The sequence below is a fragment of the Cynara cardunculus genome, assembly GCF_001531365.2.
Source record: "Cynara cardunculus var. scolymus isolate 2C chromosome LG 4, CcrdV1, whole genome shotgun sequence".
Lineage (NCBI taxonomy): Eukaryota > Viridiplantae > Streptophyta > Magnoliopsida > Asterales > Asteraceae > Cynara > Cynara cardunculus.
The window spans coordinates 16,803,102-16,828,838 of NC_037531.1; the positions used below are offsets into that span (position 1 = coordinate 16,803,102).

Genomic DNA, 25,737 nt, shown 5'->3' on the forward strand with positions numbered 1-25,737 from the left:
TATTTATGAACCGGCCGTCGTTTCCCCCACCGTCCACCTCATTCCCCTATCGCCGGCGGCCTGTTATTCACACTTCCATCTTTCATTATTGTTGCATGCCTCCACAGAATCAAAATTCTCTTTGATCTCTAAAACCCTCCTTTTATAACTGCCGTGATTCGCTATTTCTTCTGCTCTTATTTGCTTGTCGACAAGACGAAGTGTTTGCTACATAATTTTATGTCATTAAATAGAGAAAACTGGTGCGTTTGTTTCTTAATTCATGCATTTATTCCCGTTTTCGATCAGTGATTTTGCCTTTTCTTCTTATTCTAATATACGAGTTATTTGTCACTGTTAATTGAGGGTTATATTATGTATTAACAGTCTTAAGATCGTATCAATGTGCTGTTTCAATTGTGCCCTTTTTTATTTTTCTATTTAAGTCAATCTTTCAATTGTTCTTGGGGAAAATGTAGGTTTAAGCCATGGAAAAAACTCACTTTCCCCATTTGCATTCTGCATTTGGAAAAAAAAAATGGTAGGGTAAAATCCACCACCTCAATGTGTTAAACGTCAAAATCAGAATGAACATTTATCTTCGGTGATCGGCCCAAGGGGTGCGGTCCTCTTGCCCCTGCCATTTGTCTGTCTTGGGTTTAAATTAGCTTATACAAGTGTACTATTTGCACTTCCTATACCATATTTTAGCTTAACCAAAACCAATTACACCAAATGGTAGATGACAGTGAGATCGACATCCATGAAGATTTTGAAGAATATTGTAGGAGTGCTCTAGAATTTTTCTTTTTAGCACATGTTAAATCAAGATATAACGTCCTAGGATCAAGAGTATGTACTGGATATTTTTCTTATTCCCAAGAGTACCGTTATTTTCTTGTTTCCTTAGCCCCTTTCCATTTTTTGGAGTTTTAGATAACTATGAAAGAAGTTTTCTCTTCAACGTAACACCCGTTAGAACTACTAGTAAACTTGTTAGATCTTTTTCTTCATCTATCAGGTGAATTGCTCATTCTTTGGGTTGAAGACATGTTCATTCATTGTACAACACTTTACTCTATCTTTGAAGGAGTCCAAACAAAATTCTCTTGTAATGATGGAAGGTGAGAATGTTAGAGCTTAATGAGTTCTTGAAAATTTGAGCACGAGTAAATAATTGGTTATCGATATGGATCGAAGATGGATCCAAGCATAGATGGTTGCACTACCAATTAGAAGAAAATTGTAAAGGACATGGTTCATATATTTCGAACCCCATGAACCGAGGGAGATCCTAAAGCATGAACAATTATAACAGGGATGATTGTTTGCATCCTAAAACCAAAAAATTTCCTACCTTTTTATGGATGAAAAGCAGGTGAAGTTGGTAGCATTTAGGTTACAGGAACTCGGTCCTATCGGTGAAAATGTAGAAGAATTGCCAACAATAAGGGAAGCCAACAAGTTACATGGTGAACCTAGAAAACATTGTTTCTAAACTCAAGTGGTGGACCTCCAACTTTTGGTTTGAAGTTCTAGTTTCTTCATTTGGCTCTCCTAATCTTGTCAAGAAGGACAAAGTTCCTATAGGCTAAATGCTACCAACTACACATCTTTCTCAGCCGCCGAAAGCTACGACTTTTTTTGGATTTAAGATGCATCATTCCCATTACAGCTGATCATGCTTTAACATATGCCTCGGTCGATGAGTTAGAAATACTTGAACTCCGCCTTTTACAATCTTCCTCTAATTGGTAGGTTAATCACCTATGATTGGATCCATCTTCTATCCACATTGATAACCAATTACTTACCGGTGCTCAATTAATAAGAACTCATGGAACTCTAACATTCTCACATTCCATCATTAGCAGAAAAATTTTGTTTCAATTCCTACATGCATAGTAAAGTGTTGTACAATGAAAAAACATGTTTTCACCCTAACATAAAAAAATGACCAACCAGAACACTCCGCAACTAAAAGTTTTGAGCAATTCACTCTATAAATCAAGAGAAAGATCAAACATGTTACTAGTAGTTCCAAAGTGTATTACGTTGAAGGGGTAACTCCATTCCTGGTTATCTAAAACACTCATAACAAAATTCTATGGTAACGATGGATAAGAACGTATGAGCTAAATGAGTTCTTGATAATTTGAACACTGATTATTAATTGGTTATCAATGTGGATATAAGATGGATCCAAGCATAAGCATTTCTAACTGTAGGTCTATAACGAGAACGATCGTTTGAATCTTAAATCCAAGTTTATTTTTTTTAGCTTTTGGTGGACGAGAAGCAGGTGAAGTAGATAGCATGTAGACTGTAAGAACTTGGTCCTATTGGTGGGAATGCTGAAGAACTGCCAACGATAAGGGAAGGCAATAAGTAGTGCACTTAACCTAGAAAACATTGTTTTTGAACTCAAGTGGTGGACTTCCAACAACAGGTCCAAAGTCCTTGTTTCTTCATCATCCTCCTCTAATCTTGTCAAGGAGATGATTTTAAATTCCAAGCCAATGCCAATGAAGAATAATATTAAAATGTTAGCAGATTTTGTGGAGCTACCCAAGTTTGAGATTGTAGATTTTAAATTTTCAAATGAAATGTTCAAGTCTTCAACACCTTTGAATCCTTCATCCAGGCAAATTTGCTACTAATGAATAATGATTGTATTCATGTAAAATGTCATGTGAATCACTTTTTTGGTGGTAGAATGGTTCTTTATTCGTCCCTACTTAAATTAAATCTTTATAAAGCTCATGTGTGTGTTGTCCCATGTGGAGGAAAATGATATGGGAGTACGAAGCAGTACACAGTGAGATTATTAAAAGGGCCATTCAATGTCCAAATAATTAATTGTTTAGATCTACAATTATCCTTGTCAAAACATGTTAAAGAGTTGTGATAAAATATTTTTGAATAATGAGCATATAGTGGTCTATCTCGATTTTCAAGTTTAGGTTATGTTTCTTGTTCTCTAAGCAAAGAAACAACCTCTACAGAAAGGGGTTCTCCTTTTTGTAGAAGTATTAATAGAACTATTCAAGTTTTCCCTTATATATATAAGGGGCATTCTAGATATTTTCAACATTGTGGGTTCAAGGTGAAATTTAGGTTGAAATCCGTTCTTTTTGTCAGGCTTTCTTTGTACTTTGGTTGGATCGTAGTTTCTCTGTTATGCTGTTCTTTGGAATGCGTGCTCCTTGAAAATATTAATTTTTCCGTTAAAAGTTCTCAGCTCTCGTGGCTTCCAATTCACATAAGATACTAACACAGTTCTGAATACATTGAATGCTTTTCAGTTATTGCAACAATTTGGACATGTTTGAATTATGCGGTGATTATAGTCCCGGAGAAGTGGATACAAGAGCGGTTAAATTAGAACTAAATTCAGTTGGGATAACAAGTGAGCAAAATCAGTATCTTCCTGACGTGACCTTGCATAGATGGTCCACTGCTCAAGGAAGAACACACGAATCTGAAAAGAATCGGAGCCTTAGTGCCTCAAGTACGGGTCAAAGTGGCACTTGCATATTGGATCAGGAGCAATCACAAGTTGGTGATTCAGACCCTTGTTCTACATCGTCAATATCGGCAGCGCCCATTTGTCGCCAATTTTGGAAAGCTGGGATCTATAATGAGGATTTAACTCGTGTGCCCAAAAATCATGGTATTTCACTATCAAAGCAATGGCATGATTTTTCGCACGGTTGTCTTTTTTTGAAGTATACAATATTTATATACGGAAAATGCTCACGCCCACTGCTTGACCTCCTGGGAGGTTGGGTTCTACAAGTAACTCGGGTACCGTTGGACCAATGAACCTTTGATTTATGGTTGTTTCTTTTTGGTGCATGTGTTTTTTAAGTATATAATATTTATATACGACAAATGCAACAAATAAACTCACATGCCCTCCTCATCTTTGGTGAGGTTTGAACCCCTGACCTCCTGGGAGGTCAAAGGCTCAGATACCACTATGCCAAAGGGTCTTTGGTCTAGTGCATGTGTTGCATGCAAAGTTGTTAAAAGGCTCAAGGCGCACTTGGGCGCAAAGGGGTCCTGGGCCTAGGCGGAGGCATGGGCCTCAAGAATGTGAGGTGCATCTTACAAAAAACAATATATACACACAATTATAGACAACTAAAATATGTAGCAAGTACTCCAGTGCAATGCAGCAACCCTGCAGTAGTGCGAGAGATAGAAGGGAGAAGGGTTTAAAGCGTGAGCCATGAGGGAGAAGTTTTAAGGTCTGGGTATTTACAGAGAAAGAGGCTTGAAGTTATAAGAACTGGGTATTAAGTATTAAGGTTTGACTTATATCATCTATTTAATAACTCTTTTTTTAAGAAGTCTAGGAGATAAGAAATGAGAAAACTTAATTTAACATCGGGGTTTGACTTGGTATTTAATAACTCTTTATGAGGCGTGCCTAGGCCCACAAGGCGGCTTAGTCAAGGCGCAGGGCCTTAGTGAGCCTCGTGAATACGCCTAGCCTCGACTTTAAGAAAGCCCAAGACCTTGAGCCTTATGAGCCTCAAAACCTAGGCACACTTTTAACAACTATGGTTGCAAGTATATGAAGATCTTAATCACATGTCCAAGACCTTTATACTGATATAATTGAAGACGAAGGATCGTGTAAGAATAGAGTCAAGGTGAGAAGTGTAAGAAGGGATTTGGACCCTTGATCACTTTATTCCCAAACCAAGTTACCAACCCATGAATTGAGCTTTAGAAGGGAATTTATCCTGTGCATCTCATTAGTGTTGATCTAGTGTTTCTCTTCAATTAGGATTGATCTAAGGGTGGACATCCCTTCTTACCCTTCTCACCATAACTTTCATTGTCACGTGAACCCAACCGTATATAATTGAATCCCAATTTAATGATTAAAGATTTGTTGGATGCTTGGCTTAAAGGGGAACCAAAGATCTTATTAGTTATTGGTACATCTTGAAATTTTGGATATACCCAATTCTTAGCTTGTGCTTGCTAGCATCGATAAATACTTTGCTGTTAATATATTCAAGCGCATTTTTTGCTGCATTTCGTATAAATTTCTAATAACTTGTAACCGACAGCTGGTTCAAGTTATCTACATATACACCCGAAGTTTCTTCATTCAAATGCCACTTCACACAAATGGGCCTTTGGTGGTATGTTGAGCTTCACCTTGTTTTTTTTTTTTGTCTATTTGCTTATAGTGCTATACCGAGTTGTAATTTTGCACATATTTAACACATAATCTATTTGTTATCTTTTATATGCAGCCATTGCCGAGCTTCTTGATAATGCTGTGGACGAGGTAGTCATTTTAACCATTTCTTGTTGAATTTTCTACAAGAAGTTTTTTTAATTCCTTTTCATCATTAACATCCTTATTGCGTATTTGTTTATTTTCTTTGGCTAGCATTACCTTGTTTCTTTATGTAGCTACATCGATTTTTTTTTTTCAAACTAGTTCTTACTTGATATCCTTTTATATTCAATGCATTTGATATTTACATAATTTTACATCGAGTTAGTATATCGTATAACGAAATAAAATGATCAAACAAATATATCCAGTAAATGGGGCCAAGATGTACGCAAACATTTTCTCTATCCAGGGACGGACCCTGGTTGCGCATGTGTTATCACGGGCCACTACTTTATTCCTCCGTCGTAGTGTGAAAAATTATAAGGTCGTGAAAAGTGCCATCGTATCAATATTTTGTGTGCCACCGTATATATTTTTAAAATATAACGAGGACACAAGTTTCCCTTGACAGAGTTGGTTTGCAAGGGTTTTCTTCCACCCCAGATCCGAGTTCGAATCCATTTAGTGTCATTTTTTTAGTTTTTAGCTTTTAATTTCAGATTTATCATGTTTCTAAATTTTTTTTGCAATAGAAGACTTGAACACATGACCTCACATATGAAAAGCAATGATCTAACCAACAGACCAATGATGATTTTGTGAAAAATATCCCTATATTTGTTTCTTATAGACAAATGGTGCCACCGTTTGGAAAAAAATTCTAGGTCTATCTCTGCCTCTATCCCAAGGAGTAGAAAGGTTGTTTCCGTGAAGATCCCCGGCTTAACAAAAGGAAAAGAGTTCATATTAATAAGGAAGTAGAATTTGTCCAACATAAGTATGTAATCCTTTTCATTACGATTTGGGTCATTCTTTTTATTCTAGTTTACCTATAATTACGTGTGTATTTTATCTTACTGTGAAGTCTAAATGACCCTAGAGTTTCTGGTTTTAGGCCTAAAAACTTGTTATTTTCCACAAAATTCCTGCACCATTTTATTTGTTTGTCTGCATCGATTACTAATTGACTATGGCGTTTGTCCTTTTTTGACTTGTACTATGTCCTATGCTTCTGCATACTTACTTCATACTCTTGCATGCTTCACCCGATAGATACAAAATGGAGCCACATATGTAGTCGTAGATAAGACCTCAAACCCGAGAAATGGAAGTCCATCATTGTTAATTCAAGGTAATGTATTATGTCTACTCCTAAACAACTATTCAATTGTGTTTTAGGATTTCCTATTTCCCATATTGCAATTCTTATAAAAATATCAATAAATGTGTGATGATTCGAAGCAGATGATGGGGCTGGGATGGATCCAGAAGCAATGCGCCGATGTTTGAGTTTTGGGTTTTCAGATAAAAAGTCAAAATCTGCAATTGGAAAGTGTATGAACGTTGTCCTCTTATTGTGCCAAAGTTGTTGTCCTTTGTCTTTTTTGTTTCTTCTTCATTTTAATCGGTTGCTTTGTTAAAATTTCAGATGGGAACGGCTTTAAAACCAGTTCTATTAGGCTTGGAGGAGATGCCATAGTTTTCAGCCGCAACTTTGTGGACAGGTATTGTCCCAAAGTAGACTCATGAAACCTGAGGCATTAATAGGGTCGAAATATTTTCAGGAAGTGTTCTCTCACGGTCCAAAATATTTTACAAGTTTGATTCATCTTAAGGGGGCGTTTGGTTCGTAGAATGGAATTCGGTGGAATTGGATTTCATCGAAGGAGTTTGACTTTGAAGGAATTGCAGTGGAATTTGATCATGCCTTTGGTTGGATGGAATTGAAATGTAATTGTTAAAGGAATTGAAATCTTTGGGATATCCCATGAAATGGTGAAATCTTTAATCGACGGAATTCCATGGAATTCAGAGGATTCCTACATTTTCAATATGTGAACCAAACAAAGGAATTGGAATTTGGTCAAAGTAATTGACCATTCCAATTCCCTTGAAATCCTTTCAATTCAATGAACCAAACAGCCACTTATATGTCACGAAACCCATAATTTTTCTAACAGTTGTTAACCTCCTTACCGTTTTCTGGTAGAAAACCGCCATGGATTGCACTCTAATGCTTAACCTTTTTTTCCCATTCTCCAACATAGTTCCGAAGAATGTTTGGATAGTCAACTTTAGATATAACTTGGCATTTAGATTCGGCATGCCCGTCAATCTAGTGTCCTTTCTGTCAGTCGAAGTTAATCCCTTGTTTTTGTTTTCCGTTTTTTCATCTTCAATTTTGTTGTTTCTTGTGGACAGGACATTGACACAAAGCATTGGCCTTTTATCTTATACATTTTTGACACGATCAGGCTATGACAGAATAGTTGTTCCGATGGTGAGAAAATTTAAAGTTCTCCTAATATTTTCTTTTTTTGCCAGGGTTATCTGCCATCACATTTAAGCCTACAAAATGTAGATTGTGAAAATAGAAACCTTATTGGCCTTTTCTATTTACATTGTGTTTTTTATATCGTTGTCGGACATATTTAGGTCCTCGATTATAATGACTATGGTTCCCGTTCTAATAAAATGTGAATTTTTGGCTTCTCTCGTGAACCGCAGGTCCATTATGAGTTCAATTTTATGACGGGTTCTTTTGAGTCGCTACAATCGAAAAGTCATGAACAATCTAATACCAACCTATCTGTGCTTCTGAAGTGGTCTCCTTACTCAACAGAAGAAGAGCTACTAAAGCAAGTAAGCGCCCCCATTGCCACTATCTGGACTGGATCTGCTTCATTTGCTTTCATCGTCTTCTTTGATCTGTTAACATTTGTTGGGCCACCAAAGGGTTATTGACCTGGCGGTATCTGGGTTAACGGTAAATGATCCCAACCTTCATGGAGGTCAAGGTTCAAGTCTCACCAAAGGTGAGAAGTGTGCGAGTTTGGATCCAGGAAAAATGCGGGGGCACAAAATAATTAGCACTATATAAAATAAAACTAAGATTAATTATAAAAAATACGGTTTAATAAATTGACATACAAGTGTTTTTTTCTTTCTTATATACTGTTGTCATGAAAAAAATGAAAAGAGTCGAAGGTATTTGAACTTGCAACTGCAGTGACACTACCAGTAGGCTCGGCTGCACCCACTTTTTGTGAACTGGGAGCACACAACAATTTAAAGCGGGTGCACCTTTAAGACTCCTAAAAGAATTTCCACTACGTCAGCACGATAGAACGGTAGCACGGACACCCTCTCCCTCCCTAAATCCGCCCCCGGTGAGTTTTGACGTATATATATAATATACTTCAAAAAAGCATTTCTTGGCCAGTCATATTATCATCTTATGTTAACAGTGTACGTCCTTCCTTCAGGCCATATTCCACTTTCGTCTGTCTAAAATTGAGCTTTTTGTTGTTGCCACTGCTCTACATTCATCTCCTAGTGGTGGACCTAAGAATTTTCCTGAGTGGGTACACCGTTAAGGTGGGTCTGCAAAATCGCGGTTTAACTTGCGGGAAAAGTCAACACGGTTTGATCAGAGAAGAGACATTTGTGTCGATTTGGGGAATAAAATACATTCTTTCAAATGGAATCAATCTTGAATCTAGATCTTTAAAATAAATATATGTTGCCTTGAAAATGAGATAAAAAGCGATGATTTTTAAGATGAATTGGCGTTGAGAATGAAAATAAATCATGAAAAAGTAAAAAAAATCAAAATGGGTGAAAAATTAACCATTTACTTGAAATAAGATTTGAATTTTGAACTCATGATCTCTTGCATATAAAGTGCTATTCAACCATCCCACCTACATTTAATTTCTGTTATAAGCTTGGTTTCAAAGTAGTTAATGGCACCCCTCAAAATCAAGCGGGTCACTTTTCAGACGCCAATTTTTTTTCTCTTGGATTAATCGAGTGAGCGGGTGCATGGGAGCCTGGTCCCCTCTTAATAGGTCCATCTTTGTCCTAGTTGATTGGTCTAGATGCTAAATCAACTATTACTTTTGTGGAACATAATGAGCTTTTTATGATCCCGTGTAGTTTGATGATGTTGGTTCTCATGGGACGAAAATAATCATCTACAATTTATGGCTCGATGGTGAGGGTAATATGGAGCTTGATTTTGACTCAGATCCTGAGGTTTCAACTTTCAACTTCTTTCATTCTCATGATTTTCCCTGCAATATTTTTTTTGTGAATATACTACTGTCATTCCCATGAGTCGTAACACAATTTGCTGCACAGGATATTCGTATTCGATGGGATGGAAAAGGTAAAGCGAAAGATGATTCTCTTAAGGCAATAAGTGAAAATCACATTGCCAATCGCCTCCGGTATTCTCTTCGAGTAAGTTTCGGTTTTTACTAATCTATTTGTGTCCTCCCTCTGTCCCAAAATAAGTATCCACATTTTCATTTTAGTTATTCCTGTTATAGTGCCCACTTTCAAAAATAAGTGACAACTTTCCAATTTTACCCTTAATTATGAAGATGGAGAACTTCATTAATTCCTCTATTATTAAGGGTAAAATCATCGTTTAGTTAATTGAAAAGTGTAGTAATTACACATTTCTAAAACTGTATGCCTTTTTCTTTGTGGAGATTATTTTGAGACGGAGGGAGTACATGCTATTATATCCATACCATGAAGATTTTATTTAATTTTCTAGGTCTCACCGTGTTTCAGGCATACTTATCCGTCTTGTACTTGAAATTACCCGATACTTTCTGCATTGTATTGCGCGGAAAAGTTGTTCTCTATTACAATATTGCAACAGATCTGAAGATCCCGGAATTTATCTTGTATAAACCTAATAGCAGTGGTTGCGTCGAGGTGATTACAAATTCTTCTTTATTTTATTAACACGATTAAGGACCTGTTTTGTTAGTAGCTTAATGAGCTTAAGGGGGACCCGCAGCTTATTTGGTCAGCTATATATTGGTAGTGGCTTAATAATATAGAAAGTGACTTATTCAGTAAGTTTCTAAGGGGGGCGTGTTGTATTAAGAAAGCCGAGTTTTTCCAAACCTGTCCCTCCCAATTAATAAACACACTCCTTTCATCTATGAAAAAGCACCCTCAAACAAAAACCTTCACAATCTATACAGACTGATTAATTCACACAGACAACCTTATCCGTATGGATAAATTTGTCTGTCTGGATAAATGGGTGTTGTTGTTTACTTCTTTTTATCTAAACCGACAGTCTCAATAACATAAACGATCGATTTACCCCTCAATATTAATTATTTGAACATCAAAACAAAAATTATAGAGGACGATGATGGGGTGTCTCATCTGGGCTGAATGGGTTAGGGGTGTCATTTTTGTGGCTGAATGGGGACAACACATCATTTCTATTTGTGCGACTAAGCCATGTTGTGTGCGAATAAGCCGTAAGTAAACAACCCAAATGAGCTGTGCGAATAAGCCGTAAGTAAACAACCCAAATGAGCTGTGCGAATAAGCCGTAAGTAAACAACCCAAATGAGCTGTGCGAATAAGCCAGGTAGACCAATAAGCCTAATTAAGCCGCAAGTAAACAGCCCCTTAGATAATAGATGTAAAAGTATAACAATATGGATGTCAAATTAACGAGAATAAAATGCTCGCTTTTTGTATAATTTGTTTGGCTAATATTATGTATAGGGGAAAGTTATGTCGGTTAATCACATCCCTTCGATCAAATCCATCTAACAGTTGAGATTTGTTCCCATGCTTTAAACCTTTTTGCTGTTTCTATTAAAACCTCCTTGTAACATCTGGAACTGAGAGATATCGTACTTTTCGATTTGATCAAGTTCAGGGCAGTGTGGTTACGACGATAGGATTCCTGAAGGAGGCCCCGGATGTGAATATCCATGGTTTCAACATCTACCACAAGGGTCGTTTGATATTGGTAATTTCCGTTCTTCATTTTTACATATTTGATTATTGTCGAGAAAGGGAAAATCTAAAACAGTTAAATACGGTTGATATCGTTTGTTTATATTGTACGTTTTCAGCCATTTTTACCTGTTGTTAATATGGCCAGCAGCAGAGGACGAGGTGTTGTTGGTAAGTTTGGAGCGTTTTGACCTTGTCATAATGCGCCAGTTCCACCAATTGATGGGTTTTTGTTAACTTTGTTGTCGTTTTCTGTAGGTGTTCTTGAAGCAAATTTCATCGAGCCTACTCACAGTAAACAAGATTTTGAAAAAACTAACGTTTTTCAAAAGCTTGTAGCACGATTAAAGGATATGACATTCGAGTATTGGTGAGTCGTTTATTTTTTCATGCCAAATTATAATGCAACTTCTGATTGAAAGCGGACTTCTTTCCGATATTTGTAGGGATTGTCATTGTGGATTAATTGGATATCAGATCCCTAAAAAAGCTCGACCGCCATTAGCTTCATCTACTTCTACACAACCACCTGTAGCCTCGAGAAATCCCACTATTGAGAAAAGAAATGGACCACCAATAATCACTGTAGTTAACAGCAGGGTTGCTCTTAATGCAAATTTCTCTCAGGGTAAGAAGTCAATAAACTCGTAAAGTTTGATTTTCACATCTTCTGTTTCTGTCATATTCTTGCTGACATGGGTGCTCAAAAGAACTGTCGGACCGCTCAAACCGGTCAAAACAAGTATCTTTTTTGGTGGTCTGGCGGTCCAAATATGTATTTATTATATATAGTTTTCATGTTGTAGGCTCAACTTTTATGGTTCAATTAAAAAAAAATCCGTCCAAGACAATAAGTTTTAGTTTTCACTTTTCAATTGTCTGCTTTCCCTAAATCGGCAAAATTTTGAAATCCATCTAAAATCAAAATCCAAAATTCCAAATCATTCTTCAACTTGCTCAATGTTTGTCCAAAATTCCAACTATTGCTGGTGGATTTGTTTAACTTTTTTTTCAACTTATTCAATGTTTCTTTAATTTTAGAGATAGATGTTTCTTTTGTAATTTTGTATTGATTTTTGAGTAAATTAAGTTTTTTTGCCCCAATGGTTTGTGATAAATTGCGATTTTCGTCCCCGTAGTTTAGAAATTGCGGTTTTCGCCCCTATGGTTTGTAATCCATTGCTATTTTTGTCCTTATGAGTTGCAATTTATTGTTGTTTCGATCCCTGTAGTTTAAAATTCTTTATTGTTTTAGTCCCTTGTACTTAAAGTAGGAATTAGTCCAGGGACGAAAATAGCAATAAATTACAAACCATGGGGACGAAAAATGCAATTCCTAAACAACAGGGACAAAAATTGAGATTATTAACAAACCACAGGGACGAAAATGTTAAATTTTTTTAATAATGTTATATTGGTAGAAATTTTATTTAGAGGTTGATGTTAAGTGTTAGTTTAAAGCCCATAACAGGCCCAAATTGCTTAAACCGGGTCAGACTAGACTGCCTTTTTTGTGGTCTGGTTTAACTTGTTTGCTCACTAGTTGCCAAACTGCTCGGTTTGAAATTTTTTCCAAACCGCCATTGTGGTTTGGTTTATGGTGTAGGGGGTTAAACCACCCAAAACAGACTGCGAAAACTCCTACTTGCTAAGGTTATTGTGTTATGTTTGATTAATCAGGGTCAAATTTGAAGAGGAAATTACCTGATCAACCTGATGATTTCCAATCAAAGTCCCAAATGACAAAGACGAGTGCAGCTGATACCGGGGCAAATACGGTAATATAGTTTTTGAAGTTAGAAAATTTATCTCTATAACTATGTGTGTGTGTGTGTGTGTATATATATATATATATGTAAGATTTTGTTGACATTGTGTTCTTTGCTTGTAGCCTCCTGATAGTGCACAAACTGAAAAGAAGAGAATGATGTTACAAAAAAACAAGAAGCTCCAAGAGCAGTGAGTATTCGTTATAGATTGCTTGTAGTTTTTGTTGTTCCTGCAAAGTTGATCATAAATTTGTGTTCTTTTACGTACAGATGCATAAGGCCTGGAATTTTTGGGCCCCGGGCTTTCAAAGCCCGTTTTCAAAGGAGAAAAGGTCCAGGATTTTTTAGGTCCAGTTCGGGCTAGACTGGGCTTTGGGGTTGAAAAGGGGTCCCATTGGGCTTTTCAGAATTAACCGTGCTTTTCCAGGCTGGCCTTTTTCGAGCCAGACCTAGGCCCGGGCTTGCGGCCAAAATTTCACATCATCAGGCCTTGAGGCCTGGCCTGGGCTTGGCTTCGGGCTTAGTAGGTCCGGGCTTTTTCGGGACAGGCTTTGGGCTTGGCTTATTTGTGCATCTCTACAGTTTTACGGATGGAGAGCAACAGAGAAACCAAATGCTGTTTATGAACAAGTTTGTGATCGATAATGTGATTCTGGTCTAGTTGGTTAATAGTATATTTGTTGTATCTTTCAGATGCTTGGAGTTCAAGAGGGTGGAGGAAGAACTTAATCTCAAGGTTAGTTTGACAATCCTAATTCATTTTTGCCCTAGTGTTTTCTTTTTGCAAATTGGTCCTGGTCCGAGATTTTCCCTTTGTAACCGGTCCCAACCAAAAACACCTGGCCGGTTCTCCATGTTCAAAGCCCTGTCCCTAGGACCCTAGAACTGGTCCTGGTCCTGGTCCCGGTCCCGGCAAGACCAGGCCCAAATCAGTCCCAAGTTTTTTCCCACATTGGGACCGAGGGCATGGCAGGTCTGCATATATTTCACCCCCAAGACCCTATCTATGTTCGTTTGTTTTTTTTTTTCTTATGAAATATTGGGTTGGGTGAAATATGAACCTGTTAGACAATTTATAAGTGCGTGTGGTATGTGGGACATGACTAAACAATGATTTCTTGTTCCACGTTAGGTGCGACGTTTAGATTGGGACAAGGCAGGACTGAGTGGACAAAAATGCACCAAAATAGGTGGAAACAATAATCAGAAATGGAATAAGATTGATAAATTATTAAAATATCCATGTCAAATTAAAGCCCTAATGCCTTGCACAATTATTTCATATGCCTATCTCACTCTTACCCATCTCGTCAATGTCAACCACTGTTGGTGCCCGATATCGGACCAAATTGAAGTAACCTAAGATCGTACGTATTCACACCATAATTCTGGTTTTTATACATTATCTGGGGATAATTGGTCTCAAAACAGCCGTCATAAATGGATTCTATGATCAAACATTAAAACCATATTATTGGTCGCATGACTTATCTGATCTACCAGTAACTCAGATACCATTGGGCCATTGACCCTTGAAACCATATTATTTATTGGCAACATAAATGCATCTGATTCATGTTATATACTTATTGGATTGGCAGGTGATGGAGCTTAAAGCAGAGTTAGGAGAGGCTCAGAAAGAATATGCTGCTTTGTTGGCAGAGTTAAAGCTTCTGGAGAAAGTTGAAGGAGAAACTAACACACATCTATACAACTCTCTCCTTCCATGAATATATATGTGTGTGTGTATATATAAACTAATATTAATGGAGTTTGACATTAGAATCTAACTGTAGGTGCAGCTGTAAATGTAAACATAGGAGGTGCACAATCTAACTTTTGACAACCGATGTGAAATCGTTTTTTCGTTCTTAGTGGTTGCAAGATGGGTTAATTACTTCAAACTCTGTTTGGTAAGCAGACGGGACTAGACAGGCTAGAACGAGGTAGGCTGGTGAAGGCAGGGGTAGGTTCATTTGCAAATTTAACTTCCGTTGTGAACAAGGGGCAAAGGAGAGCCTGCCATGTGTCCTATATATTTATCGTGAATGGTGTTTCATTCATCCTGAATGTTGTAGAAAATTCACGTTCATTATTCATGATGAATAGGGACAAACGGGACACTATGTCGTGCTATTTTTTGTCCTCTGGTGGATTTGCAAGTCAACTTTCCTCGGTGGAGGAATTCTAGAAGATTTAGTTAAGAGTTTTAATTTGACATGAGTAGTTTAGTAATTTATCAATCTTGTCTCTCCTTGATTTTCATTCAAACCGGGACAATATTTGTTTTGTTCTACGTATCAACCGCACCCTCAGTGACCAAATGTTGAATAAACACATGCTTTAAAAATGTACAAAAAGCAATCACCAATCGAAGGAAAACATAAATTTGAACAAGATTCCACCTTCTGTGATTCATGAAAGCAACTATTCAGCAAAATGCCTGCTTCTTTCATATTTACATCAGATGGCCATTGATGCAAAGATTGCATACTACAAACCGATTTAAACCGATTTTTCTTGGAGAAATGTTGCATGAATGCTTCGCGTCAGACGTTCCGTTCACCACGGCATGCAAACCAATTGTTACCATCTTTGATGTTAATTTTGGGAACAAAGTCTATCTCGGTTTTATTGTTCGGTTATGGTTGCAGATGGTAAAAAGCGCATAAGAAAGCTCGAAAGAGACCAGATGCAAATGACCCCAAGGGACTGAAGAACATTCAAGAGCATATCCAAGGAACTGTTTATAGCCAAGTTTTGTGGTGATGACTCGGCCCCTCTAACCGTAAACGAGAGTGCCGTCACAAGTTGAGCTGCTCGATTCAGTTGGTGCAATCGATACACCTGTAACCAAATTCCAGTTGAGTTATCAAACCGAATCATAAAACTTCAAGAAAATTTCGTAAATGGGTAAACCAAACCAAACCAAACCAAACCAAACCAAACCACATGTTCCCAAGCAGAACACATCCGGAAATGGGGTCAGGGTAAAGATGTAGGCAAACCTGACCTCTACCCGAGAGAATAGAGCGGTTGTTTTTTTTGAAGGGCCCCAGTAGTGAAAATCAGAGATGCACAAGGCTCGGGCCTTCCAAGCCTGTTTTCAGTAAGAAAAAAAACTGGGCCTTCCAAGCCCGTTTTCAGTAAGCAAAAGAAAGCCGGGCCTTCCAAGCCCGCTTTCGGTAAGCAAAAAAAAACCCGGGCTTTGGGGTTGAAAGAAGGCTCAATCAGTACTTTTGGGTGAGCTTTTTCAGGCCGGGATTTAGCCGGGCCTTGAAAAAAAAAGTTGGCCCGATTGGGTTCTAAGGGTTGGCCTGGGCTCGGGCTTACTAGTCCTGGCTTCGGGCTTCGACTTTTTGTGCACCTCTAGTGAAAAGTGTGTGAAAGAGATACAAATATGCTAAAATTTGAAAATCTAGATCTAGAAAATGTGTGTTTACTTGAAAGATGACGGGAATGACGGGCCATGAAGGTGACTTGACGTATCTTGAATACTGCTCAAATGCAAACTGCACAACGATGCCAACAAGATATGGAGCCAGTGTTGCGGAAGCTGCAGGGCCGGTCCAAGGCCAAACCAACCCCATGGTGACCATCGGTATCACCAGACTGAGTACCAATGCAGCCACGGAAGTGATTCGGTAAACCAACTGAGGAGATGGGATAGTGCGGTTTTTGGCATTAACCGGCTCGTTAGGCCTACGCAAATGGTCTACTATCGAAAGGAAAACAGCTACCCCACAGTAGAAGAGAGCTTCCGTGAAGAATAATATAAGGAAATCTGCAAATAACAACGAAAATGCATTTGAAAATGTAACAAAATGACCTTTAATAAACCAAAATGAACCCAATATATTCCGCACAGAGAAAGCGTTTGGGACGAAGATAGGTGGATCGAAAACCAGGAGGATAAGACAAGATTGGTAAATTACTAAACTACCTATGTCAAATTAAACCCCTAAAAACTTCCACAATTCTTTCACCCGCCCGCCTCACTATCACCCGTTCAGTCCAGTCATATCCATGTAGCAAACTCACATTAGTAAATCCTAAGGCTAAAACCATTAACCGGGGTTCAGAAATCAAACCTGTTAATAAAGAATCCTCAAAAATAGTCGAAAGGATCTTGCGCATATAAAGTGGCGGGAAAATGAAGGAGGCTACAAGAACGGCAGGACCAACGAACCACAACAGATTGGTTTGGTCTGTGGTGGAGATCGTTGATGCAACAACTTCGGGTTCTTTTTCGTAAGGATGGTTATAAAACGAGATAAGACCTGGCTTTCCTGCACTTCCTCCACTACTTTCAACGGTTTCAAATCTTTTCGATTTTTCATCTTCGATCTCGAAATCATCGTCTTCTTGATCTGTGCCCTCATCCAGTTCCATCTCACTGCCGGAGATCAGATCATCGACAGAGGCAAAGAGTATAAATCGTCTCTTTGGGAACCTTTGGTTCGTGTTCAACCTTCCATGAAGGGAACATCGTGTATCAACTGTAGAGCATAATCAAAAGAAATTCGTAAAACTAGATTATGCATACACGGGAGACAAAATTGGTTTCAAACAATTGCTGGAAACTAACCACCTATTTTATGAGTATTCATGATGAATATTGTTCATGATGAATATTGTTCATGATGAATATTGTTCATCATGAATATTGTTCATCATGAATATTATTCATCATGAATATATGTCAACATTTATCATGAGTATTTTATCACATTATTCATCATGAATACTCATAAAAAGGGTGGTTCCTAAAACGTTACTAACGCACCTCCGATCTTAAGTCGCCTGCAATCATGTAATCTTGGTGGTAACCTAACCTAACAATGTAAATGCAACAAAAAGAACAGCATTATAGTTTGTAGAAATGAGACATGCGCAACGTTGGACAAATTGAGACTTGAGAGAGTGTAAACGCAACAAAAAGAACCAACGCCCTTGGCACGTTTTTATCCAAAATTGATCATTCTCACAAGTACAGTGGTATATTTTCAAAAGAAAGATGGTCGTTTGCAACTCAAAGATGAGTATGATGGTTCGTGAAGTCAATAGCTCTTTTTTTGGGGTAACCGTGGGTTTTCAGGGCAGCTTACGCGCACCGACTAATCCCTCGTGCGACCACAAATGGCCTGGAGTCAATAGCTCTATTTACAATCCAACGTAATTTGAAAACCGAAGTATGGTAGTCCCAAACACAAACCAAGGGTAGTTTAATGATATACAAATTGACTTATACAATAAGCTTTCAGGTGGAGTTTTATGCAAAAAACCAAGTTACAATTAAAAAACACGCTCTTTTCATCTGTGAAAAAACCATCGAACCTATACAGACAGATTAATCCACAACAGATTAATCCACAGTCAGCTTTATCCATGCAGGACTTAATGAAACCCAACCAAACAGCCCCTTAGTGTTATATACCTAAATGACCCCCAAAATTGAACCATATTCCTGATGACCATCCAACATTTATAAACCCTAGCAAATCTAGAAAAACAGAAACAAACATGAAGAAATCTGAATAACCAAAAGCAACCTACATTGCTACTTATCTAAAAAGGCTAAAAATCAGAGGAATTAGACATACAACCCTAAAATTCAAAAATAACACAATCCTGTTGATTTTAGTTGCATAAAACTATCGCGATTTAAACCCTAAATATGCTGTTTTCAAAAATGAATTCGTGTAATCCTAAATGCTGGATTAACTAATTGCTTCGAAGAATCGAAATGAATCTCCAAATTTGGATCCACGATCGTCATAAACCCTAGAGAAGATTTCCGTAAACTGCAAATTAAAATAGTTTTGAGGGAAGGAATTGTACCTGAGGAGTTGTTGTGGACTGGAAATGAGAAGTGAAAGACGTGGAGACGCAAGACAATGAAGAAGCAATTTTGTTGACCGCCATTGTTGAAGGCAAGATGATTGTCGAACTCAAAATTGAGAATCTACAGGGACCCCATTGGAGAGAAGGGATATTTGGAGAAACCCATGTAAGAGGAATTGGAAGAATTCGATGATTTTTGAGCGAATGAATACAATCCAAGAAAGCCGCTATCCCTCAAGAGTCTGAGGTGGGGTGAATTTTTGTTTTACAAAGACGAGTTCTTGGCTTCTTTCAGCAGTGGCTGTGTCCTGTTAAGATGTGTAAAATCACTTAATGTGTACGGATCACTTGGTCTTAAGTTAGGTTAGTGTTTGGTATGCAGACTGAATGAGACAGGACATGATATGTTTGATACGATTAAGATAGGAATGGACAAAACTATTAAAATGATCATATTACCCCTAAATGTTGTTCAATGTTATTTTATATCATATAATGATTGTAAAATGACAACAAATCAACCTAAATATTGTCATTTTAACTTTAGTTCTATCTTTTTTTGGTGGAACAAGAAATATCAAGATTTGTCCCATTAAAATTAAAAATAGTCCCACATTGTCCCATGTTTTTTTTGTCAATGGCATGCCAAACATGAGACTATTTTTTTTGTCTCGTCCTGTCCCATGTAGTCTGCATACCAGACGCACCCTAATTGTTAGTAGCTTAATGTGTTCAATGGATTTAAAGCTTATTCGGTAAGTTACATATAAATGTTTGTTAATGGTTTAATGATATAGAAAATAGATTTATTTAGTAAGTTTTTAGAAAAAGCTTGTATAAAAAGTTAAGTTTTTTTTTCTTCCCAAACATGTACCTCCAAAAAAACATGCTTTCGATTTATACAAACAAATTAATTCACAGATACCGTTTTATGCATACATGGTTTAAAGAAAAACTAACAAAACAGCTCCTTACTTCATCCTAGGTTGTAGCCAAGGTCATCTGAAATAACATGTGATATTCTTGGCTTTTTTGGGTTAACACAACATTTTTTCTTTTTTATTTAAACATCCCGCTGCTGGCATTAAATCGTGAACGTTATTCAACTTTGTTATAACACGATTCTTGAACTTTTGAATTTTATATTTTCGTCTAAAGTATCCAATTTGTGGTAATGGTAGGTCACTCGAATGGATATGCCGTTTGGGTCTTGGGGTGGAATGTACACAAACCTACCATCTATTGCAAAGTGTAGAACAATTGTTTCCGTAAAAAGACCCCCCTTGCTCGTCTGCTATTTTATGGTAGGCTAATAGGCGGGAACCGCATAATCAGGCCGCAAATCGAAGCAACACGACATGCCAATAACCCATCAATCGAATCGCGGTATGCAAGCAAAACAATATCAAAAACTCCAAAATAATCCATCAAATAACCTATTCATAATGGGTATTCCTATACGTTAGCCTAGAGGAACCATTACATGAAACAAATGAAACGAGATGAAACAAGACTTCTTTTAACCGTAGGTGTTCAGGCCAGCTTGCGCGTACCTTCACTAATTCCACGGGACCCGGAAGAAAACAGCTACTAAAATGACCCTCAAGAGTCTCAAACTGGCGACCTATAGGGAGGAGTTGAGTCCTATTTGACCTACATGATATTGGCCATCTTCAAGAACCCAATCGTTTGGCGACAAGACCACATTGATTCAACGAAATCCAAACACTTATCCGCTATCCACACTTGAAACTCTTCCCACATTCTTTTCGACTCCTCTATATAGTTCAAGTTCCTAAAGTACACCATATGTTGCCATAAATGAACCCGAATGAATTCTTTGACTTTTCCACGACTAAAGTTGTTTACCAATTTGACCGACTTCTTGAAGCTGAAAACGTAGAGCGAGCATATCACCCAAACCGTCTTGATGTAAACAGCAACGACTAGAGGTCCAGTGATCCACAAAGGAGTCAACTCCTTTGCAACTTGTGCTCCATATTTCATATTCACCATCAGGAGCAGGGGTATGCTGCAAATTAAGCCTCGAAATTAGAACCGACAAAGGACCCTATTCCACGTATTCTTACCATATCAAAATTAGGGAAAAAATCATTTAGGAACTGTTGGTATTTTGAGAAAGCTATTCATGATGAATACCATGATGATGAAAATGCATGATATTCATTATGAATAGTCTTCATGAATTAAGTTCCCAAACCTGACCTCTACCACAAAGAGTAGAGCGGTTGTTTCTATGAGTAGATATTGGTAGTGTGTTAGATTAAATGAAACATGGGGGAATACTGGCAACCTGTGAAGCTATGCCATTTGCAGGAATACATTAGATAGGGGCAGGTTCCGTTAGGAACCTAAAATTGATTAGGAACCCAATAACTGTCCAGAGCGCCATACGTGACATATTCATCATAAATATGGGCATGTTATTCTTTGTGAATGTTGCAATATTCATCACGAATATGCAATTCATGATGAATAACACATCCATATTGATCGTAAATGTGTTATTGATCATGAATATTCATCCTGAAGAGGGACACATGCTGGGTTGTGGGCAATAACCAGGTTCCTAATCAATTTTAGGTTCCTAACATAAAGTATTACTTACAAAATAATTGTTGGGATCTTTATTGTTGCATCCATACCCCAAAAGTTGCACCAAACAGTCTCCAAAATTCCACCTTTTAGGAGCTCGTGATCTGTTTCTACCCGTCCTTTTGAGGATGGTCCCTCTAATGTTTCTTCTTTATTTTGTGAAGCCATGGGCAATATCGTCAACCAACTTTTAAACATGTTATGTACGGCTAGAGACCCTGTTGTGGTCACATCTGCATCGGAGGTAGAGTGAGCACGACCATTCTGCACCTTCGGCAATCCTGACAAAATGTCTTCATTGCCCTGGGAGATGTACGAAAGTTTGAAAGAACTCTTTCCAGATTGTGACCCTCTTAATCCGTATGATATTCTTAAAGATTTCAACTTTGATCCATAGATAAGTGGGGGATCCACACTGTTAAAAAAATAAGCAAGTTACTTCCTTCGTCCCAAAATAAATGTCCACAATGAAAAAGGCACACAATTTTAGAAATGTGTGGTTATTACACTTTTTAATTAACTGGGTGACAATTTTACCTTTTATAATAGAAGGAATAATGAATTTCTTCATCTCATAATTAAGGGAAGAATTGGAAGGTAGACACTTACTTTTGAAGATGGACACTTCTTTACGACAAACTAAAACAGAAATGTGAATACTTATTTTGAAACAAGCATTTACGAGAAAGAGATCATCATTGATATCATGGCTATTCAAAAAAAAAAAAAAAAACTAAAGAAGTCCTCCTGGAATTTTTTTTATGAGCTTATTGAAAAAGCACCCTTTTGTGAGCCTAATCTAGTTTATTGAAACGCTTCCAAGGGGGTCTTATATTTTTTCAACTAATTATTCGACGTGTCCTTTTAGGTCATTTTACATGTAACATGACTAGTTTATAAGCGGACAATTAATTTATAAGAACAACTAGCTTATCAGCTAGTCTACCGAATATAATCTAATTTGTAATCTATTCATCATTTTTTTAGTTTATATAATATCGTTCATCAAGTTTTGGAGTACTACATATTATAATCCTTATCCATAAATATAGAGTTGAATTGTTAGAGACTATTATAATACTTCTACGATAAACCAAAATGAGGTTTTACTATGATTTTGAATCATTTGCTTACATACGACTAGTTTATACTCTTCTTCTACTTCAATGCAAATTGGACATTAACATTGGGGACGTTTCCATAGCAAATGATGGAAATGTTATGACCCTTAAATGGTCATTATAGCATACAGGAAATTATATCTAAAAAGCAAATGAACAAATAAAGATAAGTTCTTACCATAAACAAGAAGTAATGTTTATTCTCTGAACCGTGCAACATGCGGCTAAATTTTGTGTTGGTTTAATCCCTCTCTTCCAAGAAGGCCTTGACAGAGCATATGAACCCTTGAAAGACGATAAAAAGATCCATCAAAACTCCAGTCATGAGTTGGATTCCTTTATGTCCCCAGTTACCAAATGCATTTAACAAGAGCAATTTTAGTTCACTCAATTCCAAGAGGAATGACCAACCAAACCAAACCAACTGAGCCCCGTATATCCCATCTAAAGTTGTCATGTCCAACCTCACACTCCCCTCTCAACCGTCACAATTTCTACCATCCTCACTTGAGCGGCCAACTGTCTCCTACAAACATGACCAAACCATCACAATCTTCCCTCCCTCTTAACCAACCAAAATATAAAGATGTTCCATATAGAAGTTATGAAACCGAAAGGGTACAATGTTTACTCTCACAAGGGTTTCTTTCCCATTCCTTCATCATATTGATACATGAATACAAGAACAAAATTTGGGCATTTCTTTACCTGAGACTGATGAGTTGCCAAGACCATTATTCCCTTTGAAAGCACCTAATCACCTATACATTACAGATAACACCTGGAAGTATATCAAATCAAGAGTTTAGTTGGTGATCAATTAGGGCACAAACTCAATAAAACAAATTTTCCACAAAATACTACAGAAATTCACCTATTCACAAGAAGAACCTTCTTCTAGTTTGAATCTCTGAATGTGTTAGAGAAAATAAACAGAACATATGAATGCTTTATGTTACCAAATTTTATGTCACTCATAAATCATACGTGGTGTAAATTAAACAAAAAGGATGAAATTCCGAGGGTTAACAAAATTTAGCAATTCCAATCAGCATGAATTTAAAAGTAAAAACTAATTAAGAACACGAACAAGCAGCAGGCTATGATTTTTCGAACTGGAATCGACTGGACGCATCAAATTTGACAGCAATTCAACTCGAAACCTGTGTGGAAAGATGATTCATAGCATTCGCAGCTGCAAATGCTATTTATGATTACGAGATGACAATTTGTATAGAAGCAGGCTCGAATTTGAAGAGTTGTATGGAATGCAGGTGGATTCAATGAAGAACCAAACCCTTTCTGGCTTCTTAGAATAGAGTAAGTTTTGGCCAGACAAGAGGATAACATGGAGGCCAAAAGAAGGGGGGTAATAAGTTTAGGATGTTTGGATAAACAGCTTGTACCGGTATCAAATCGGTAATAAGGAGGTTTTGAAGAAGTTAAATCATTCTAACTTATAATAAGTTGACAAAGACTTTTATATAAAAGCATAAGTTGTTTCAAATAAGCAATCCCAAACACCCCTAAAAATGGTTCACGTACCGCGTCTTATAACCGGTCTCGGCCCAAATTCAGTTTGAACCCGGTTCAACCTCTGGTTTTGTGTGTATTGACTCTCAGCTTTCATCCAAGGCAAAATGGTGGGAATTCGACTCATCCTAAGAGACGGTTTAGTCAACGACACGTGCCTTTGGGGGTTGCTTGGTTCTCGGCAAGACTTGCTTGACAGGGTACATGGAATTGCAATCTCTACAGTTGGGAGTTCTACTTTGATGGTGGTGTTTATTCATATACATTAATCGAAAAGAGAATCTGTCTTGACCCACTTGTTATCCCTCTACGACATGTTGTCGTCACCATATTCCAGGTCCCGCTGTAACTACCTTGTTATGACGTCATTCAGTCGAACCATTATTTAGAAAGTAAAAAACAAGAATAGGTTAGATAAGCATTGAACATTAAGGCGTTCTTATAGTTGACTTTTTTTTCTTGGTTGATTTTTCATTAAGGCTATGTTTCGCATGGAAAATCAAGAGAAATAGTCATTTTCAGTAAGCATGACAACGGGGCGGAGATTGGGATGGGGATGGGGATGGGGCGGGTTTTGTAATCCCCGGCCCCGGTTTGTAATAACGTCCCCCGGCCCCCGTCCCCGGTGGGTACGGGGATTATCATCTCGTCCCCGGTCAAATTCTAGCAATCTTCGGTCAAAACCCGGTAAAACCCTGGTCAAACCCTATAAAAAGTATCATTTAGTTTGATACTACCGGGGATCCCCGGCCCTGACCACGGCCCCAGTTTGAGTAACATCCCCCGTCCCCGGTTTGAGTCTACCGGTGATCACTAGCCTCGGGACCCGTTTTAGCGGAGAATCCCCGTCCCCGTCCGGATCAGGTGAACCGGGTTCCCTACCGGGTCGTGGCAAATCAACATCCCTAATTTTCAGAGACCAAATTCATTTCTTATCCATTTTCTATTTCCATAATATCACTACTTTCACAAGTGGTACTTCAGTAAATTGTAGAGGTAGCTAAAGACAAAAAATTTCACTTTTCACCAGGTCTGCAAGTAGGTGAAATTTGATTTTTGTGTGTGTGTGTGTGTCTTTTAGCTCCTCCGCAAGTTGTAGAGGTGCCACTTGCGGAGGCAGTAATATTTTAGAAAAAATTTAGAGAGGAATCGCTAAAAGATGAATTTGGTCCCTGAAAATGGCTATTTTTACTTTCTTGTTTTACAAACCAGTTGATCAGCTAATTGATAAACTAAATACATTTGGTAAAACTAGTTGGTAAGCAAGTTGAAAAATGTAAATTGACCAAAAACTACAAGATTAAAAATTAATAAAATTAAACATTTGACAATATATTCAAAACAATTCATTAATAACATAATATATTAATTAATACAAGCTGGATGTGTGTTAATCAATAGATTTTAATTTGATTTATTATAATTTTATGTATAATGTTAAAAAAAAATTTGGATTTGTATAATCAAATACAAATTTTAGAAAATATCTACATTAAGTAATAATTTTAAATAACCATTGCATATAATCTATACTATCTATACTATATTATAAAGCATTTGGCTAAAACTCTTAAAAACTCTTAAAACTCTTAAAACTCTTAAAAACTCTTAAACCAGATTTCATCCCTATCCGATTTCATCTCATATCTGAATTCGTATAACTAACTGCAGATAAACACAATCAAATACATGATAAACATCTAATTTTAAATATAAAAAATCTAAA

General features: G+C 37.4%; 3 protein-coding genes across 7 annotated transcripts; 1 reads left to right on the forward strand and 2 right to left on the reverse strand.

Moving 5' to 3' along the window:
- On the forward strand, positions 1-14,780 carry LOC112511141 (protein MICRORCHIDIA 6-like). 2 transcript variants are annotated; one of them, XM_025116610.1, is made up of 20 exons: positions 1-242; positions 3,285-3,652; positions 5,067-5,141; positions 5,256-5,290; positions 6,398-6,476; positions 6,590-6,679; positions 6,774-6,849; positions 7,547-7,625; positions 7,853-7,987; positions 9,284-9,382; positions 9,488-9,589; positions 9,929-10,075; positions 11,049-11,141; positions 11,248-11,299; positions 11,387-11,498; positions 11,575-11,756; positions 12,809-12,906; positions 13,020-13,087; positions 13,591-13,633; positions 14,499-14,780. In XM_025116610.1, the coding sequence occupies exons 1-20, from the start codon at positions 220-222 to the stop codon at positions 14,625-14,627; spliced, it is 2,085 nt and encodes a 694-aa protein (XP_024972378.1). In that variant the 5' UTR covers positions 1-219; the 3' UTR covers positions 14,628-14,780. The 2 variants fall into 2 exon arrangements, with proteins under 2 accessions (XP_024972378.1, XP_024972379.1); XM_025116611.1 differs by lacking the exon at positions 9,284-9,382.
- A 471-nt stretch (positions 14,781-15,251) lies between these two features.
- On the reverse strand, positions 15,252-18,968 carry LOC112510740. The gene is made up of 5 exons (XM_025116065.1): positions 18,739-18,968; positions 17,684-17,732; positions 16,989-17,396; positions 16,341-16,681; positions 15,252-15,744 (listed from the first exon to the last, which is right to left on the reverse strand). The coding sequence occupies exons 1-5, from the start codon at positions 18,820-18,822 to the stop codon at positions 15,529-15,531; spliced, it is 1,098 nt and encodes a 365-aa protein (XP_024971833.1). The 5' UTR covers positions 18,823-18,968; the 3' UTR covers positions 15,252-15,528.
- Positions 18,969-20,132: 1,164 nt separating this feature from the next.
- LOC112511345 lies at positions 20,133-23,781 on the reverse strand. 4 transcript variants are annotated; one of them, XM_025116940.1, is made up of 5 exons: positions 23,569-23,781; positions 23,187-23,239; positions 22,657-22,763; positions 21,371-21,772; positions 20,133-20,773 (listed from the first exon to the last, which is right to left on the reverse strand). In XM_025116940.1, exons 2-5 carry the CDS (start codon positions 23,211-23,213, stop codon positions 20,395-20,397), a joined length of 915 nt encoding a protein of 304 aa, XP_024972708.1. In that variant the 5' UTR covers positions 23,214-23,239; positions 23,569-23,781; the 3' UTR covers positions 20,133-20,394. The 4 variants fall into 4 exon arrangements, with proteins under 4 accessions (XP_024972708.1, XP_024972709.1, XP_024972710.1 ...); XM_025116941.1 differs by having other exon boundaries at positions 23,187-23,259; XM_025116942.1 differs by having other exon boundaries at positions 21,408-21,772; positions 23,187-23,259; positions 23,353-23,781.
- Between the last annotated feature and the right edge of the window lie 1,956 nt (positions 23,782-25,737).